Source organism: Oculina patagonica, chromosome 6 (genome assembly GCF_052425735.1).
Source record: "Oculina patagonica isolate OP01 chromosome 6, crgOcupat, whole genome shotgun sequence".
Lineage (NCBI taxonomy): Eukaryota > Metazoa > Cnidaria > Anthozoa > Scleractinia > Oculinidae > Oculina > Oculina patagonica.
The window spans coordinates 37,942,022-37,962,356 of NC_135763.1; the positions used below are offsets into that span (position 1 = coordinate 37,942,022).

Sequence of the window (20,335 nt, forward strand, 5' to 3'; positions counted from 1 at the left end):
TAAAATTAGCAGGAAAATAGCTGCGTGTTCCATTACTCTTGACAAATTTCTTTCCCGTCTTCTGAAAAACAACAACTTGAAATGACTAAATCCTTCGTATTTTAAACCAGACCGCTAATTTTTCGATTTAGGTTCAACAAGTTCTTAAAGTGCTTAAAGAAAGACACCTCCTGTTTATACTTATTTTCTGTATAACTATTAAAGTGATTTCTTTGAGGTTTTCTGACCACTCGTGTATTGTTTTATTTTACACAAACATTAGAATATTATACGACTCATTAACATATAAAAAACGGGTTACACGAATTCACTCTAAAGGCAGATCATTCTGGCAAATTTAACAGGGAAATGAGTTGGAAAAATATATGTACATATATCTGCAAGCGTTCAAAAGAGTCTAAAAGAAATTTAAATACCAGCCATCAAGGCGCTTTATGTCCTTTATTTTTTTCTTGTGACGTAGCGCCCCTCCACTCCCAAAGTTGAGCTAACTATTTTAGTATCAGTTTTCACTATTTTTTTCCCATCAGTTTCTTCTCCGAGGTTTTACGTTTCGCTATAATGCGCTGTTTCTATCATTTTTTCTCCCTCTTTTTCAGCTAAAAAATAATTTGAAAAAGATGTCACAAATAAAACGGTCATCTTGTAAAAATTCACGGTCAATTTATTTTTGTTCAAATTAACATTCAATAATTTATTTGTCGTATTTCGATACAAAAACGAAAATCTGTCATATGTAAAGCAGACATGACCACATTAGTAAATGGAGCTCTAATTTGAAAGTCAAATTCTCTTACAAAGAGATGATGTAATTCATTATTTTGGTCTATTATTCTCGACACGTTGTTTTAAAATCATTCAAAATTCAAAACACTCGGCTTTCCAAAACACTACCGGAAACATTGTAAGGGGAACAGTCAATGGTCACTAAAGATTTTCTGATTTCGGATGTCAGATATTTCACAGGTATGAGATTTAATACAAAGCAGTTTTTAATTGAGAAAGGTTTAGAGAATTATTTTACTGGTTATAACTCACAAATTCACCTGTTGTATTAATTGAACAAATTTTTCTAATAGCATAACCATAACTGGGGTGTATCGTATTCGATGACTTGCGGAACACTTCCCTCGATTTAACCGCACAGAATCTCTTAGGAATATTTGGCCGATTATCTATTTTTCCGTCTATCATGAATTTTATACTCAGTCTTAAAGTAGACTTGACAAATGTTATTTTAAGCGAGGTAAACATCATTTCAAAATTTCGCGTGCTTCACTGCATTGTCACAATTGAAATTTCCAAAATTCGCGTGCCGGAGATATAAAAAATTGCCTACCGAAAGAAAATCGAAAATCCTTCGTCCCGGAAGCGGAGAGTGTTCGTTCAGTTAAAGTTTTAAAATCCCCAAATCAAAATGATATTTGGCAATATTCTAATAAAACTGACTTCAAATAATCTCCAAATTTGGCGCGAAGTTATTACGTGACACTTCACGATATGGCGTTACTGTACTTGAAGAGACTGCAAATTATTTTTGGGGTAAAGCTAGTCTTGTAAGTCTCCATAGGCGTTTCTGTGGTCTAAAACAACAATTTTGACTCAGTTCTGCATTTTTATATCAGGAATTTGACGATGAATGAACTCAGTTTGAACTGTTTACCAGTCGGAGTGACATCAGCCGGAAAGAATGTCTACCCAGTATGCAACACGTGGGAAGAGTCCACAACAAATGCTGATGATGTCATAACCGAAAAGGGTAAATATATTTCAAAGTAAATAAGGTTCATAACTCCATCAGAAAGATGGTTTTAAATAATAAAAAAAATTGTCTTTAAAAAAAAACCGCTCATACTTTAGAATAAACGCGTTAAACGTGCGGATGTGATGCTGAACTCTCAAATTAGCTTCCGTTTCACTGTATATTTATTTGACGAAAAATTAAGAAAAAAAAAACTAGAAAAATAAGGGACGGTGTAAGGGGGAAGCATTCTGGAAAAAACTGAGTCACTGACAAATATCCATATGAAAAAATAAATTAAAAATCACAACAATACCACAACTCATGACAACTCTCCCTCCCCCCCCCCCTAAAAAAAGAAATCGAATAATAAAAATTTCTTCTTTAATAAATGTGCCCCACATGCGGAAATCACCAGTTTCACACCAAAAACTTTACACATCTATCTGTCACATTTTATATTAGCGAACAGCCCCTAGGGCTTTCCACAAGTTGCTCGAGATTTCCCAAAAAGTTGCCCGTAATTTCTCAAAAATTGCTCAAAAGTTGCTCCAAAAATCCAAAAAAGTTGCTCCTGGTAATAAAAGTTGCTCGAAAGTTGCCCCAAAAAATCCAAAAAGCTGTTTCTAATCAAAAGAATTTCTCTAGATATATCCTAACTCCCCTTTGAGGGTAACATTTCTAAGCTAATTTATGCAATTTACAGAAAAAAAGGGGAAAATTTGTTAAATAACATGAAATAATAAGGATTTCTTTAAGTAAGAAAGATCGTAAAGATATCTATGACGTCATGTTTGCTGACGAGTTATGTAACGGTTTTAAGGCAAAATGAGCCGAAAGTTGAAACGTCTTCAGACAATTTTCGGCAAACATCGTAAATCTTCGGAGACGTTCGTATGGCCTTTGACAACACTCGGATAATCTTCGGAGATCTTCGGTCAAGAAACTGCTCAAAATGCAACAAGTTGCTCGAGAGGAAAAAAGTTGCTCGAAGGGGAAAAAGTTGCTCGAAAGATGAAAAGTTGCCAAAAAGTTGCCGAGCAACTTGTGGAAAGCCTTAACAGCCCCCCCCCCCCCCCCCCCTCCCCCAACCTCCTGGGATGAACTTTCTCTTCGATGAGCGTGACATCAGTTGGACGTTCTGTACCCTGTGGAAGGAATATGAAGATTAACATACCATATTTACTGAACAGGGGCTGACTCGTGTGTTCTGACTGGCTACCGTGAGGTCCAACCTGAAGGGTGTGGCAATGAACAAGTAGAGGGGAGTGGGGAAGAAGTCTTTCCATTTACAGAGAATCACGAACTGAGCTTCATGTATCCAGCCGTGAGACGGTTTTCCATCAACCTACTCGCTAATTTTGAAGGGTAAGAAATTTACTTATTTCCTCAGAGCCGTTAGCCTGCGATAGCAGACGGTTTTTTCGGCTCGAGCTCGAAAAAAGTCGTCTACAGTCTTAGTCATTCTCTATGTTGTGTTAGAATCCCTGATGTGTAACCTCTAATTACTGGCCGCGGTTTTGGAATGTCACGTGATCGGCGATAAATTCCAAGGAGATGTGTTGCAGGAAATGTAGTCACATAAAGCCTATTTTACTCAGAATCTAACGCAAAACAGGCGCCATTGAAGAGTTTATTTATGATCTTTGACTAATTTCACGGCGGTGATCTATGCCAGCCATGAATTCAGTAGAAACGGTTGCCGTAAAAGCGGCTTATAACGGGTAGGTTAGCACGCTGTTATGCGGCGTATTCTCATGTTATGCCGACGCCGAAATTCATGCAGTTTCGTTTCATTCGTTGTTAATCTTAATTGATTTTATCCATTATCTCAGGACAATTATGGTTTTGTCAATGGAAACTCGTATCACTCTGGAAAAATTCTGCGATGACATGCGAGATATTTTCAAATTTGGCGAAGACGACGACTTCACCTTGAAATGGTTGGACGAAGAAGGTTAGTGCTAAGTATCTCTCGACATGTTAATTTTTTCCGCGTTCTAAACTGGTGTTTATTGATACGCTACCGATCTCGTCACTTTAAATTTGTACTTCATAGTTTCTAATGATTTTATAAAAACATTTATATGGAATCGTGCTGAGCTTTTTGAAGCTCAATAATTAAGCAAAACTCGTGCATCTGCAGTTGTTTTGTAAATAAACATTTTCATTTTTCGATCATCGCCGATCGTACGATGTCATACACGCTTCCAGTAAAATATATATTTAAACGTAGTGTGTTTTCGTAAACCAAACATCAGGGATAAACGATATTTCTTACTGGAATTCCTTGACTGAGATTTTTGCGCGCAAATGAAGTGTAATACGAGGTAAAGAAAACATTCTACGTAAAAGCAGCTTTGCAAATTTCAAATTGATTGATGTGGCGCCTGTTAAATAAGCTTACATTAATAATATTTTCTCTCAACTCTCTCAATCGTAATGGCAATTAGGGTCATAATTTAATTCGAAGTTAGACTTATAAGTTGTCTTAATTTATTTAATTAAATTCTCACAACAAATACTATGAGGACTATGTGCAAACTAATAAGGAGAATTTGTATGTTGAGATCAGGGCTACTTGAATATTTATCATGTGGTATGTTTGTCTGCACCACAATTTTTTTATTACAAATGTGGTACAGATAAACATTCCATATATAATGGTATACACACCATTGTATTCAGACAGCTGTGTTCATGTTTGAAAGGACTTGCAAAGGTTATTTGAAAATGGCAAAAGTCTGGCTCATCCTCGGTGTAAGAACCTGTGAACATTGCAAAGAACATTGCAAAGAACAACCAAGGCAACAAAGAAACCTTTAGAAAATATAGAGTAGGAAAACAATAGCTCCAAAACAAAGAAAACTGCCACAGGTTCATAAATCAAGGTAAAGCCTTAAGCCCATTGTTGAAACCATATTCTGGGAGTGGGAGCCAGCCATGGGGTCTCAAGTCCCCACTTCCCAAACCCTTTCCTCCTAGCTACTCTAACCAACTGAGCTACGAGAGACTCGTTGTGAGCTGGGCCATTTTACTAGGTTGATAAGTGACACGCGTCAGGACTGCATACTGCTAGGATCAGCAATGTTGAATTAATCAAGTTTGTAGTAAATAATAAAGATGGTAAATTTTAAGTTCGGCAATAAAAAATGAAGATGAAGTATTCAACATGACATGAGCATGGGACAAAGAAAAATTCTGAGCACCTGACGGGAATCGAACCCATGGCCTCCCAGATACAGGTTGGGCACTCTAACCAACTGAGCTACGAGAGACTCGTTGTAAGCTGGGCCATTTTACTAGGTATCTGGGAGGCCATGGGTTTGATTCCCGTCGGGGACTCAGAATTTTTCTTTGTCCCATGCTCATGTCATGTTGAATACTTCATCTTCATTACCTTCAAATTACCTTCAAGTCCAGTCCTTGTTTCCTAGTGAATCAGCTGGTAGCCAGCTCTCAGCTACTTCCCGGGACAATAACATTGGGTGTTCTCCTGTTATGAGAATATCCCTGAGCTACAAGAGACTCGTTGTGAGCTGGGCCATTTTACTAGGTTGATAAGTGACACGCGTCAGGACTGCATACTGCTAGGATCAGCAATGTCGAATTAATCAAGTTTGTAGTAAATAATAAAGATGGTAAATTTTAAGTTCGGCAATAAATAATGAAGATGAAGTATTCAACATGACACGAGCATGGGACAAAGAAAAATTCTGAGCACCTGACGGGAATCGAACCCATGGCCTCCCAGATACCGGTTGGGCACTCTAACCAACTGAGCTACGAGAGACTCGTTGTAAGCTGGGCCATTTTACTAGGTATCTGGGAGGCCATGGGTTTGATTCCCGTCGGGGACTCAGAATTTTTCTTTGTCCCATGCTCATGTCATGTTGAATACTTCATCTTCATTACCTTCAAATTACCTTCAAGTCCAGTCCTTGTTTCCTAGTGAATCAGCTGGTAGCCAGCTCTCAGCTACTTCCCGGGACAATAACATTGGGTGTTCTCCTGTTATGAGAATATCCCTGGATGTTAATATTTAATGGCATTTGTTTTCTTTTTTACCCTTCAGGTGACCCATGTACTATTTCATGTCAAGAAGAACTTGATGAGGCAATAAGATTATACGAGCTAAATAGGGATTCTGAGCTTGTCATTCATTGTAAGTAACGGCTCTGTTGTAATATAGGTTTGATCATATGTTGTATGGGATATCTGCCAACATAAATATGTTAAAAATTTTGTAAAAAACGAATTACACTGGCGGGTTACATTGGCTCAAAAATGGTTTTTGGAAGTTTCGGCCACTACTGTTGTCTTCTTCAGCAAGATAAAAAATGCAAATGTTCAACAGCGTCCTGTTACATATTTTAACAGGACGCTGTTGAACATTTGCATTTTTTATCTTGCTGAAGAAGACAACAGTAGTGGCCGAAACGTCCAAAAACCATTTTTGAGCCAGTGTCAACTTTTTAATTCGTTTTTTTACAAAATTTTTAACATGCCTGGCTACAAAGGAGGCAGCGTGGCCGAGTGGTTAGAGCGTCGGACTTGTGATCCGGAGGTCGCGGGTTTGAGTCCCGTTCTGACCACTAGCTGGTGTTGTTTTCGGTAGCCCCGAATTCAACTCCTCGGCTACGCTTGTAAATAGCCAACTGGTCTGCCTCCTGCCAGTTGGGATTCTTAATCAGTTTATGTTCATTTACAATATTTGTTTCAGAGTTAGTTAGCATTGGCCCTGAAAAGCCCCATTATTTATCTATAAACCGAACATTCATAAATATGATAACATTGGCTGCTTTCATACTGTTTTTTTTAAAAATTAGATTTTAGAGAGGTGTTTGATTAATCTTCAATTATACATTTTTATTGATACAAAAACCCCACTGTTATTGGCTTGCAGTGTTTAAAGGGATGCCAGTTGAACCAGGCCGACTTTGTGATGGGGAAACAAGTAAGTGAAGTCATATGATTTGACAAATTCAAAGATATCAAGTACATTTTGTTCTTCCATGGTCAGGCAGCCTGTAAAAAATACAGGTAGCACTAGAGTTTAGTTATAATGTTTACCACCTTAAGTTACCATCTTAGAATTGTGACTTTCTCAAAAGTTATTGAAAACGCATCAAAGTTCTTGATAATTAAGTTGTTGATGATGCATGATGATTATGTTGATGATGATGATGATGATGATGATGACGTTTTGATGAGGTACACAAGTCATACATGATTGTACACTCATTCCTTCACAAAGGCTCAATCTTTAGTATTGCTTGTACATTCACGTTTTGAGATAAAGGGATGGGGAGAGGGAAATATATAGTGGCAATACTCCTAGTTGCTTTATGCTTTAAAAACTGAAGTTATAAACTCTTACTTACCGGTACTTACCAGGCTTATAAAATATACTTTGTACTGATATACTGGTAAATACTATTAATACTAAGTTATGTTATGGTTCATTTATCTGCAAAGAAAATGCAGACAAAATAATATAATGTTGTGGCTCAATTTTACCCTTGCTACAATCTGGTATTTTCCTTCGTTTTGGTGTATGGTGACATTTGATTGAATATAAAACAAGGGAAAATACCATATCCCTTGTAGTAAGGGTAAAATCGAACCACAAAATATACAATGTAATAACTCAGGGAGCATTGAATAATGTATTTTCAGATTTTTAATTGGCTTAGAGGCCATTGGTATACCACTTTTTTTTTTCAATATTTCATGGTTGTTTGTAATAATTAAAAGTGCAGCAATTATTCTACTTGCATTTGTTGGATATGAAATTAGTATAGCCAACTTTTATATTCACATTGTTCACTATCAGTATTTTCTGTCTTATCTCCAACATGCACTCATGGAATTGTTGGTTATTACTTAGAAAGTATGTACAGTATTTTAAGGTTCTGAAATATTATTTACTATTAGTACACATTTGAAAAGGAAATTATTTTTGCTCAAGCTAATTAGGTCCGTTGGACTGATACTTTTTGAGGGTTAAAACCCACAGGCCACTGTCTGTGAAACATATAGTAATGTGATTGATCTGTTGTGGTAGCAAACTTAAGTTGAAAACCACAAACAACAAAAATAGATCTTAAATTACATGTATCAAACCGCTATGTTTAACTCAATGATTATCATAAATAACCTAAAGTATATGAATTCATCAAAGTGGTCTTTTAAAAATGTAGTTTTACGAAGAAAAGGAACAATGCAATTATAGTACATGTTTATTGTTTAACTTTCATTTTTTTTACTCAGTAATGAGTATACATTTTTTATGCATACATTCAAGACATATGTTTTTAAATAATAATTCAAAAATTGAACTGATAAACATGTAATATGAAGACAAAGGCATTCTGTGCAGAAAAGCCCTTTTTAGTGCATTTTTCAAACCAGTTAATAAATATTATCATTTTATTATTATAATTTGAACAAAGGGAAATAAAAACCAAACATTCATACATGTAGGTTCAAAGCACAAATTTTTAATTGTATGGCTGTATGGCTGTATGGCTAAGACACTACTTACAAGTACATGTGGGTAAGTTTTGAACACTAAATTAAAAGTACAACTTCATTGTCTATTTGCTGTTATTTACCAATGGTTTTCCCAACCCCAACATTCAAAATAATACATCTTTCCTTTTTTAAATTTGATATATAAATAATAAATGGCCATTGCTGGGCTAATTATATTTTGTCTTACTTTCCAGTTATAATAAATTTATAGCATATGTGTACAATACCTTGTTTTCACTTCAAAGCAAATTAGAAAATATTTTTGTGCTGCTGACTAAGCAATTACTTTCTAAGCTTTTTATTTCATTCTTTTTCAAACCAGTAAGAGCCACAATTTTACAATTTTGTTAACCAGTGGATTTGATATTAAATACGCAACATCTGTCAAAGTGTTGTGATTGGACTGTGGTTTAATTGTGGTGTAAATACCAGCAGGTCCTATTTATTATTATGTACATGACTTGTACATTTAAATATTTAATAAATATGTATAGTTAATGCCAAGAGAAGACAATCTACTGGTCCTTTTTTGAAAACAAAATTATCTACCAGTATTTTATTGTTTACTATATTCACTGGCCTGGTTTTGAGATTTTTATCCATAACTTATCAGCCCTGTCGGCAGCTTTATGTAGCAGCAGTTAAGTTATCAGAGCAGAAAGTTACTCAATTGCAAAATATTTTTAAGGAGACTTCCTACATGAGAAAATTTCAGATTTTTGGATCTGCACTAGCCTTCATATTCTTGGAATTTGGCTGTGTGGGTTGAAATATTATGTAGCTGAACAATGTTCAGTGTGTTTGGGACCTGCTGAAAGGTGCAAGATGTAATATTTTGTAAATCTCCAAGTACTTCAGTGTATCACAGCTGAACAAAACAGTTTTTCAATTGTGGATTATACATACTGGGTGTCCTTTCCAAGGTTTGACTAAATGGAACCGGACGTTTGCTCAATTTCTGGCTTCTTTGGAGCAAATATAGAAGAAGAGGCTGAGAAAGGAAGTCACAGGTTTGGCTTTATTCGTCAGGCTTCTGCACGCTTCTTTCGATCCATCAAACAAGCTCACAGAAACATTTCTGGAAGCCTTAGCTCTGTGCTGTTACGGCAAAACACTGAAACAGAAAGTTCATGCAAATCGGAAAAATCCAACAATGACAGTAAAACCAGGCGTCCTCATTCAATTGCGCTTGGTCAAGAATTCAAGGTCTTTAACATCCCTACTAGAATAGGTAAAGCTTTCTTTGTGTTTAATTTGCAATTATTAAGTTGCTTATTATATATTACTTTAAATTTTGAGTAAGTTCATATTCAGTGATATTTTATATCTTGTGAATGAATAGTCAACTATGCTATTTACTGTTACAAGACCTTTGTCAACATTAATTCAATGGAAGCGTTTGAATATAACCCTTTTGCTATGCAGCAAGGTCTTAGCTTTTGCTTTCCTGGCAGAAAATACACTTCTCGTACTAAGTTTACTACGTACTGTAAGTTGTATTTATGTGAACAAGAGGTTGTTGTTGTTGTTTTGGTGAAAAAGTGTATTGTCTTGTTTTGCACAGCAACTATAGATATAATTATTTTATTATTATTTTAACTTTTAATAAAAACAGTGCAGTTTTAAATTTGAATTTCTGTAGAAGAAAAATTGCTAGCAGCTAGTGTTGTTAACGCCCACGTCGAGTGGGTAGGGGCGGGGGTTTAACACAATAACTATAGTGAACAATAACAATTGCAGCTTAATTAAGTGACCATCAAACAGGAACGAAGCCGGTTGCAAAACAGTTTGTTGTACATGAATGAGTTAACATATTGTGTTTCACTTTTGATTTTAAATTATCAGTAGAAAAGCATACTGTCTCGTAAGCCAAGTTGTAGTGATGCCACATGTGTCTAGGGTTGAAATTGTTAGTTTTCAAACTTGGCTCCATCCATATCTGCAATTTGAACAAGAAAATAATATTTATAATATAGCAGGTATATTCTCTGTGTTATGTTAATTGACGCTTTCTTAGTGGTTGACTAAAACATTTTGTTCGCAGAATCAGATTTAGTTCAAACTATTGTTATTGGTTTGAAATCTCTGACTCTTAGTGTGATCGACCAAGTGATTTGATGCCATTTACAGTATATTGAGTGTTTTTGGTGCTAATTTGATTCTCATATTACATTGAACAGATTTCTGTAGTAGGAGTATCAACCAAAGTCCCTCTTAATATCTGATAAGTACAGCAAGGGTGCCATTTATAGAAACATTTTACTTGGGCAAAATGTTTACATCATCCTTCTAAAGTTCATGATCTTGTAAAGGCATTAAAATTCAGTGCTTGTAAATTATCACAGCCTAGACAAAATCGACCATAAACTAGACACCAGAATGTATCTTTATTTTTTTTTTCCATTAATTTTTGATGCATCTAGTAGACAGAAATACCTAAAATGATCGAAGATGTCCAAAAGTCTTTTTCCCACCCTTTCCACAAGGATGTTATCTTTAATCTTTGGTCAGTACATGTAAAATTTTATGGATTTTGTCTTTTGTAGTCAATAAGTCATGCCTTAGAAAGCTTACTACTTGATTAATAGCTCTTGGTAAAACAACAAATGGAATTGACATACATGTAGTCACCAGGTTGTAGAAAATTTAATTAATCACATTTCCTTCACAGAAATATGTAGAATCTTGTCAGGAAATTTTTCTTTGAAACTAAAAACTGGAAGTACATGTACAGTTATGTAGAAACTATTTATTAAATAACTATTTCGTTTGACTACACATCATCTCACACTTGATGCAGATTTAATAAACAGCCGGTTCGCGCACAGTTTTAAGCAATGTTTAAGGTTTAAAGGTGTCAGACATCTTAGATCTTGGATAACCATGATACTCCAAATTGCCAGTCTGGGTTTCGTTCCCTGTATTCTACTCTTACTTCGTTATTAGATGCTACTAATGAATGGTTCTTCAATATTGACAATGGTCTCTTAAACTCTGTTTCTTTCTTGATTTAGCCAAGGCATTTGACACAGTTGACCACAGCATTTTGCTTGCCAAATTAGAGATGTATGGTATCTCTGGAACAGCACATCAATGTTTCATTCATATCTTTCTAATCGCAAGCAAAAATGCTACTTAAATGGCTGTCTATCAGAGTTCTCAGATATCCCTTGTGGTGTTCCTCAAGGATCTATCCTCGGCCCTTTGTTTTTTTATTATACATCAATGATTTACCCAATTGCTTAAATTTCTCAGCCTCAAGAATGTTTGCAGATGACACTAATTTAACCATTTCTGGTAAAAATTATTTTGAATTACAGAATGGTACAAATCATGATTTGGAAAATATTAGACAGTGGCTCTTAGCAAACAAACTGAGTTTAAACACCACTAAAACAGAATTTTTAATTATTGGCTCTAATTACAATCTTGCCAACCTTGCTATTCTCCTGAGATCAGGTTAGGTGATACAAGTATAAAATTCTACTCTGCTAAATCTCTTGTGTTTATATTGATGATCGTTTATCATGGTCCACTCATATTAACCATGTGGCAAAAAATCTCATCTGCAATCGGGGGCTTGAGACAAATAAGGCAATTCGTTAATGATGATACTCTTATAACTATTTATAATTCCCTTATCCAGCCATCTTTTGACTATTGTGATTTGGTATGGGATAATTTATCTAAAGGTCTAGCAACCAGATTACAAAAATTACAGAATAGGGCTGGTAGGGTTATTTTAAGGGCTACCTATGATGTAAGCTCAAAGGATGTTTTAAAGGAACTTGGGTGGTCTGATCTAAAAACCCGAAGAGCTAAGCATAAGGCCACTCAAATTTTAAAATTTCTACTGGTGAAGCCCCATCCTATTTAACTGACAGATTTTGCAAAGTCGAGGCAAGAAATCCTTACAATATTAGGAAAGTGAATTAAATATTAATTTACCATTACCGAAAACTGATTTTTTAAAAAAGAGTTTTCTTTATGCTGTCCTAAATTGTGGAATTCCTTGCCTAATTCAATTAAGTCAGCTAAATCTCTTGCAGCCTTTAAAAGAGGAGGTTTGACTTTTATGTTACTTCTTTTATTATAGCTTGTCCCACTCTAATATTTATTTTATTTAACTCTATTTAAATTTTTAAATCTCACTCGCTTTCATGAAAACCAATGTAATTGATGGAATTCCGAGGTTAAATAAAGTATCACTCACTCACTCACTCACTCCTGTTATATACAATATTATTATTGTTAGTTCTTCGTATACTGGTTTACCATAACTAGTTGACTTGCTTGTAGAACCTTTTTCTATCAACATCTGCTAAAAATCAACACAATAGGCAGCTATGTTAAATAAAATAACTAATTAAAAAGAGGTCACAGAAATAAAATAAAGTATTCTTAGCAGTATTTAACCATCCAGTTAAAGATGTGATTAAGCTTGCAAGGCACCAGCTACTTTTAGAAAGCCAAGCTTGGCTAGTTTTATTTCTACCTCAAACGACAACAGCTGGTAGGAGTCACAGCAAAACATTCGACAAACTTGGATAGGCCATGCCTTTTTACTGCTGCCCAACTTTTCTAAAAAGTGCTTTAAATTTGTAATCCCTAGGGAATATTTACAGACGAGGAGCTAAAAGATGGAGAAAAATTCATATTGTAAATGGTCATTCCTTTGTGGCAAAGAGATTTAGTAGGGTGAGTGAACTTCTATATGCAGAAAAGACATTGATTAACACAATGTTTTATTAATTTTGTAATATTTGATTATTTTTATGACAACAAAATAATTAGTATTATTCTGTTTGGTTTTCAACTGTCAAACCTGGTAAAAACATTTTTATTGTATACAATGTTTGCCCAGTGTGATTTAAAGTTCTGTAGCTTTAAATGTTTTGTGTCTGTTCTTGGTTCCAGCTTGCTGCCTGTTCATTTTGCTCAGATAGAATATGGGGACTTGGTAGACAGGTATGTGTGTTTCCATAATAGTATTATTGCAGACTATCCCAAGGAATCCTCACAGAAGTCAATGGTGCACTTGAAAAAAATACTTTGTAATTCCATGACATTGTGTTGTTTTTTTGGTGAACTTTATCTACAAAGTGTTCTTTTACTGTCACTTCACTTTGTTACTGATTTCTTTTTTCCCACAATGTTTGAATCCTGTAGGGTTACAAATGTCTAGAATGCAAGCTGGTTGTACATAAAAAATGTCACAAGCTGATCAAGATCCAATGTGGACAACAATTAGTAAGTTAATTAAATTACAGTTAAGCTGTTCAAAACATTTACTCAAAATAAGATTTAAAATTTATTATAAAATAGGCAATCATACTTTTTTCCATTTTGAAGAATCACTCTCTCTATGTTAACACAGTTGTCGTGAGTGTTATCTCAGGGAGTCTATAAAGACTCAAGATTGAAAGCCATAGCAACTTTCCTGTCAGCTATTTATTGCAAATATTTGTCACCATCTTGATTGTCTGTTTGTTATCTTCTCACTGATCATCAATTTACATCCTTTTTTAGCATCCACCTGGACAGACGATCCATTCCTCTCTGCCGCCAATTGGAGCCATTGGTACCAAAATACCCCCAGCAGAGGAAGCATCAGGGCCCAAACGAAGTAAGTACACAGCTACAAATTCTTATTTTCTTGGCAGCATTGAACAAATGACTGCCATGCCAATTGTATGGGATAGTGAAGTTTGACCATTGTGCTTTTTTTTAAATTTTGTTTTTGTTTTTTAATTTTTGTTTGTTTAATTTGTAATTTGAATGAAGTCTTGAAGAATTAATGTTAAGTAACAGTTAATGATCATAAAAACGTTGTAACACTAAACAGGCTATTTTTAGTAAAATGTTGAACATTGAAAAGTGAAAGATTTCTTGATTGTGTGAGCTTGTATTGTACATCATGAGCAGAAGTAACAATAGGAGCTTACAAGATCAATATGAAGAGTAGACATTGTCTCAGTTAAGGATCATGGCTCTTGCCAGTAACTTAAAGTTTTTTTTTGTCTGTTGGTATTGTCATCCTGTTTGTTTTCAAAATTTCTCAGATGAATGTCCAATAAACAACATTCTAGCTAACTGGAATCTGGAATGTGTCACTAGTGGTAAAATTGATTTTTGAGTTTTCTTTTTATCTCTTTATTCTGATTATCAGCGAGAAGTGACAGCCCGGCAACTCGTAAGCGAGGCCTCGTCAGTGTAGACTATTCTCAAGGATCAAAAGCAAAAGAGGCATCTTCTGGAAACAGTTTCTTAATTTCTATGAATGACTTCACTCTTCTAAGAGTCATAGGAAGAGGCAGCTATGCTAAAGTACTATTGGTGAGTAACATTTCTGAGCTCAAATATAACTTTATTCTCTTTACATGTTTCCATACATTTTATTTAATGCTTGTTCTAAGATTTAAGTGGTACATCAGAGAATGTCCTGACTCTACGATCCTCCTAGCTAATGGATCTTCTAGTTTATTCTTACCACCTGAATTACATATTAATTATTTAATTTTACTGTATGATCAAAAAATAACCCAAAGACAGTGGCAATATACATGTAATGGGTTTAAGTGATTTTTTGTGAAGTTTATAATTTACTTTTTTAGAGATTATAATTACCATTTCCCATCTTGTATTGACGTCTGTGGCTTTGTCTTGCAGGGATTTAGGCTTCGGCAAATAGTTAAAATAATAGGACATTTACTTTTGTTGTTTCTAGGTGGAGCTAAAGAAAAATAAGAGAATATATGCTATGAAGGTCGTCAAGAAAGAGCTTGTAAATGATGATGAGGTAACTTGTCAGCATTCTAATTTATTCGTGTTTTTTGTTTATTTAACTTACAATGTATTGATGAACAGTAACATTATTTTTATAGTAATATTATTGTTAATTATTCAACTTGCAACGCAAGACAAGTTTTTTTAAGGAAATGTTGCCCGTTTTTATTTGGAACTAAGGCTGCCCTGCCTTCCACAACTCGCCCGTTTGGTTTTAGTTTAAATTTTGTGATAGTTAATGGAGAGCCACTCTCAACAGTTTACCAAGCAATGTTTTGATTTTAATAATTTGGGGTTTTCATTAATATTAAATGGATGTGTTTTTCATTCCAAAGGATATTGACTGGGTTCAAACAGAGAAACATGTTTTTGAACAAGCATCAAATCATCCATTTTTGGTTGGACTTCATTCATGTTTCCAAACAGCTAGCAGGTACTCAAAAAGAAAATCATACTCATCCGGAAAGTGTACTGTGTCTGTCTTTCCATTGAGTGTATAGATTATGAAGTTTTGAATTATATTGAGCATTTGAACTCTTGATTTTATTCCAGGTTGTTTTTCGTGATTGAATTTGTGAGTGGTGGCGATCTTATGTACCACATGCAAAGACAGCGAAGATTACCTGAAGACCATGCAAGGTTCGTCATAAATAATCAGACAGATTACCGCCGTGTTTGGCTGGGTGGCTAAAAAAAACAATTTAGCTGGCTGTGTGTGATATGGAAGTTATGTTGAATTCAAACCTCATGGATAATATTTGGTGGACTACAATTAAACATTACCAAAATTAATGTTTATAAATTAATTTTAAACTTTTTACTTGTAGGTTTTATTCTGCTGAAATATCTTGTGCCCTCAACTTTTTACATGAAAGAGGTAAGTCCTGAAGACACTTTTAATTGAATAGCGTAATTTTTGTAAAAATAAAGGGTGTTAAAAAATCAATTAATAAGACATTTTCTCTTCTTGTCAGGTGTGATATATCGTGATCTCAAGCTTGACAATGTTCTACTTGATTCTGACGGTCATGTGAAACTAACAGATTATGGAATGTGTAAAGTAAGTGGCCTGTGCAGAAGAATATCATCATGATGTGTAAAATGAACACAACAAAGAGTGCTTTAATTCAGGCCTCATTTATCATCATCATCATAATCATCATTATTATTATTCAGAATATAAAAGGGGGTGGAAATAACTAATTGGACATTGTCTTTTTGCAACTATAGGAAGGCCTCCGCCCTGGTGACACGACAAGCACATTTTGTGGAACGCCAAACTACATTGCCCCTGAAATTCTTAGAGGAGAAGATTATGGTATGTACACCTAGGGTGACAAAACCTGCTTGTACCACAAAATTATGTCAATCCGTAGTGACAGTAGTCTTCAATTATCTGCAAATAAACCCATCCAAACTCTGGGTTTTCCTCTGCCATCAATCATAATTACGATAACAACCAGTGGACCCTAAAAAAAGAATCAAACAAAGTAGGCAATCCCAACCCTGGGATTGAGACCTTTTGAACCTGTTGAAAAATAATTCCTTTTTTTTCCTGAGATGTTTGCTGAGATTATTGGCAGCATCAAGAAAATCTGAACATTGTTTAAAATTTATGGTGAGAAGGGTTTCGCAGATTGTTGAAAATTGGTGTAAAGCAATGGCACAAAAGTCTGTGAGGAAAATGTGTTATTTTGATCTTTCTACTGCTTGCAGGGTACAGTGTCGATTGGTGGGCTCTTGGTGTGCTGATGTTTGAAATGTTAGCTGGAAGGTCGCCGTTTGATGTTGTAGGAAGTGCAGAAAATCCAGATCAAAATACAGAGGATTATCTCTTTCAAGGTAACTTGCATCACCACATCTTGTTAAAGCAAGGAGTTGTTATAAAGGGTTCTTCATCTGTAACATGCAACCCGAAAATCAGCTACTGGTAACATAGGATAGCAACCTTTTAGCAACGAAATAAATATCATTAAAAGTTATGAGCAATAGTCCTGCAACAAAATTAAAAACCCAACAAAGTTACAGATTGAAACTACTCAGGAATTTCTTTCATTTTTTGATTCCTTAGTTTCAACTCTCAATTTTGAAGGGGTTTTCAAGGGTTTGGGTTGGGTTGTCACAAAACAAGTTTTCCAGCTATTTTTTTATATATATTTTAGTTAATTTGTCATAATCATCATGATTATTTGTAGAACTAATGCCCGTTATTTTTCCTTTGTTTAGTAATTCTAGAAAAGCCCATAAGAATTCCTAGGTCTTTGTCAGTGAAGGCAGCTTCAATACTTAAAGGTTTCCTTAACAAGGTAAGGACCTTTTTTAATCTATCAATAGCAAAATTAGATGAAAGCAACATAGCATATTATTATTCAAAATATTTACAACAATGTATAAATTATGGCAATGTCAGCCCCCATTAGACAGTGAGTATTTATTTGCCATACAACTTAAAAGCTGAACACTTGTATTGTCAGTAGTGAACAATATTAAGTACTGAAATGTTCAGGACCACTGGGACAGGACTACACATGACAATAATGTTTACTTTTATTAAGTTTTATTTTTTCTTCTTCTTCTTGGTCATCAGAACCCCATTGAGCGTCTAGGCTGCCATCCCCAGACAGGGTTTGCAGACATAACATCACATGTATTTTTCAGGACAGTTGACTGGGAACAGGTTAGTGCAGTATTGTTAATTTAAACAGATTCTTTAAAAAATATTGCTTTATTTATAATCTTGACTAATCCACATGTATCATGTTGAAATTTATAATCTGGGATTTACGCAAGGAACATGTACAAAACTACAAGTTGATAGAATTCAAGGCTCAATGTATTTTAAATTTTTTATCTATTTATCACACTTTCAGTCTGATTTCCAAGAACTACGCTATTTTCCATATCAAAGTTTGAGCATCCATTCACTTTTCTGGGCAAACATTTTTTGTCACAGACTGAATTTGCAATACAAATAATTTGTACAGTATCTAGAATTTAATGTCGTTATGTGAGGAGTTAACCATAGTGAATCAAAATTGTTTTGTTTTTATGTTAACAGTTAGAAGCACGGCAAATAGCTCCGCCATTCAAGCCAAGGATTGAAGACCAGTATGGACTGGAAAACTTTGATCCTCAGTTTACAAACGAGCCAGTTCAACTCACTCCTGATGACTCGTAAGTTGCCATTCTTTTTTTCTTCCCTTCCTTCCTTCCTTTTATTGTAAAGGCTTCCCCATTTTTATGGATTACTAAATTTGACACTCAGCTATTGAAAACCACTTTTTATTATTTTGTTGACTTATGGTATAGTACAGTCTGTAAGTTATGTTATACCGGCCTCAAAGGACCCTATTCAGCCACCCCTTTGTTTATGTAAATACATGTGTCAGTTTCTGTATTATATTTTTATGTGGAGCTTGTCTAAATGAAAGAGATCACTGTGAAACTGCTACTACAGGTAATTGAACAGACTTCCAGTAACACAACTTACAGTGATGCAATAAGATTTCATTAATTTCGGTGGGATTAAAAATGGTAGAGGCTGACTAGGGTCCTTTAACTGTATCAATGATGTTGGGCAGCACCACTTATTTACAAATTATTTTTTTTACCTTCTTTTATTGCAGGAAAATCCTAGAGACCATCGACCAGTCAGAGTTTGAAGGATTTGAATACATTAATCCTCTATTAATGTCCTCAGAAGAGTGCGTATAAGGTCTGCTGTTCACGATTGACAAGTTTAAATTATAACGCCAACACATTCATACTTGAGATCATACTAAGCCGTTCACAGTACAAAATCTGTTGCTAAAATATAATTATTATGTACCTAGTTACAAACAAGCTTCCATTCAGGGTCGGAAACTGACCGTAACATATTATTGTTAGGGTGTAACTTGCCTTTAGTTGACAAAAAGTTACAGTCAGTGATATAAAATTAGAAATAGAAAGTACGTAATAAGCAAGTTTTGTAGCATTAAATAATAAATGGTAAGAGATTAACAATTCATACTTTTATTGTGACAAAATGAATGTATGAATAATTTATAAGGTGTTGCTTGTTCCCAGAAAATACATTGTCAATATTTTACCTCAGATGGGGCTAGTTGCTAGGGATTTTATAGAAAGTAAATTTCTAATTTCTTGGAGAAACTGTTCTTTGACAGAGATCCACTGTTGAAGATTGCTTAAACTTAAAAATAAAAACATTTTATGGCGATAATAAAATTAATATTAATTTTGATCGAAGAAATAATTATCTTCAGTGCTGATGAAAGCAGCTCTATTTTGCGCTTTTAAAGGAAATACAGTATGCCGTGAAATTGGCAATGCAATGTAGGAAATTACCTTACAATGTTATTGTAGGAAACTGTAAAATTGTAGTTTGCCAAGGTTGAAAAACAGCAATAAATTGTAAGAGGTAAACAGGGATGAGGATAGTTAATTTGGGGAAAATTAAGGATTGCAAATAGTTCCAATTTTTTTAAATGCTTTCCATGACATAGCTAGATGTAGTTCCATAAAGATAAAATCTTGAAGTTGTCATGGTTACTTGCACTCTTCATTATTCACACGGCAGCATATGTAGGCCAAATTCATCCAGGTCTGGTTAATCAAAACTATACACATTAGGTTTAGTATTAAGTGTATCAAGGTATAAAATTGTGTGTATCTTGCCACTCAACATTATTTTATAATAAAATAATTGCTAGGTTAAAATAATTCCAGTGCTCATTAGTATGGGTTTGTTACAGTAGGTAGGTAGGATGTTCAAAGGTTTCTAATTTGTATTGTACACTGTACTTGGAAAATTGCATACTATTTTTATGCTGTGACATGTTGTAATAAATTCATTTTGGTGGAATATCTGGCTTGCGTCTGGTTAATTGAGCATGTGAATAATTGATATCTTTCTTTTAGTAGTTTAATCTCTTTAAAATAGTCACCCTGGGGACACGACCCCAAGGAAAAACTCAAATGTTTTTGTTGTTGTTCATCATCAGGTAATTTTATTAGTGTTTGGCCAGAAGAACACCAAGTTATTGCTTGTTAAGGACAGTGAATTTGAGTTTTAAAGTTTGGCCAGGGGAACACCAAGTTATTGCTTGTTAAGGACAGTGAATTCGAGTTTTAAAGTTTGGCCAGGGGAACACCAAGTTATTGCTTGTTAAGGACAGTGAATTTGAGTTTTAAAGTTTGATGCAGAGCTTGACGTAACACAATACTGGGTATGTGTCTTATGGTGAAACAAAAATTTTTCTGGTCAGTGAA

At 34.7% G+C, this 20,335-nt stretch overlaps 1 protein-coding gene across 3 annotated transcripts; it reads left to right on the forward strand.

Annotated features, from left to right (window-relative positions):
* Positions 1-833: 833 nt before the first annotated feature.
* On the forward strand, positions 834-19,928 carry LOC144657755 (protein kinase C iota type-like). 3 transcript variants are annotated; one of them, XM_078518103.1, is made up of 22 exons: positions 834-966; positions 1,626-1,759; positions 2,935-3,109; positions 3,577-3,698; positions 5,817-5,906; positions 6,648-6,698; positions 12,891-12,976; positions 13,196-13,246; positions 13,448-13,528; positions 13,808-13,904; positions 14,448-14,614; positions 15,006-15,077; positions 15,400-15,497; positions 15,617-15,703; positions 15,892-15,941; positions 16,039-16,124; positions 16,295-16,382; positions 16,781-16,906; positions 17,291-17,370; positions 17,652-17,741; positions 18,123-18,238; positions 18,691-19,928. In XM_078518103.1, the coding sequence occupies exons 2-22, from the start codon at positions 1,636-1,638 to the stop codon at positions 18,776-18,778; spliced, it is 2,025 nt and encodes a 674-aa protein (XP_078374229.1). In that variant the 5' UTR covers positions 834-966; positions 1,626-1,635; the 3' UTR covers positions 18,779-19,928. The 3 variants fall into 3 exon arrangements, with proteins under 3 accessions (XP_078374229.1, XP_078374230.1, XP_078374231.1); XM_078518104.1 differs by lacking the exons at positions 834-966; positions 1,626-1,759; positions 2,935-3,109 and adding an exon at positions 3,265-3,465; XM_078518105.1 differs by lacking the exons at positions 834-966; positions 1,626-1,759; positions 2,935-3,109; ... (1 more) ...; positions 5,817-5,906; positions 6,648-6,698 and adding an exon at positions 8,664-9,509.
* The last annotated feature ends 407 nt before the right edge of the window (positions 19,929-20,335 follow it).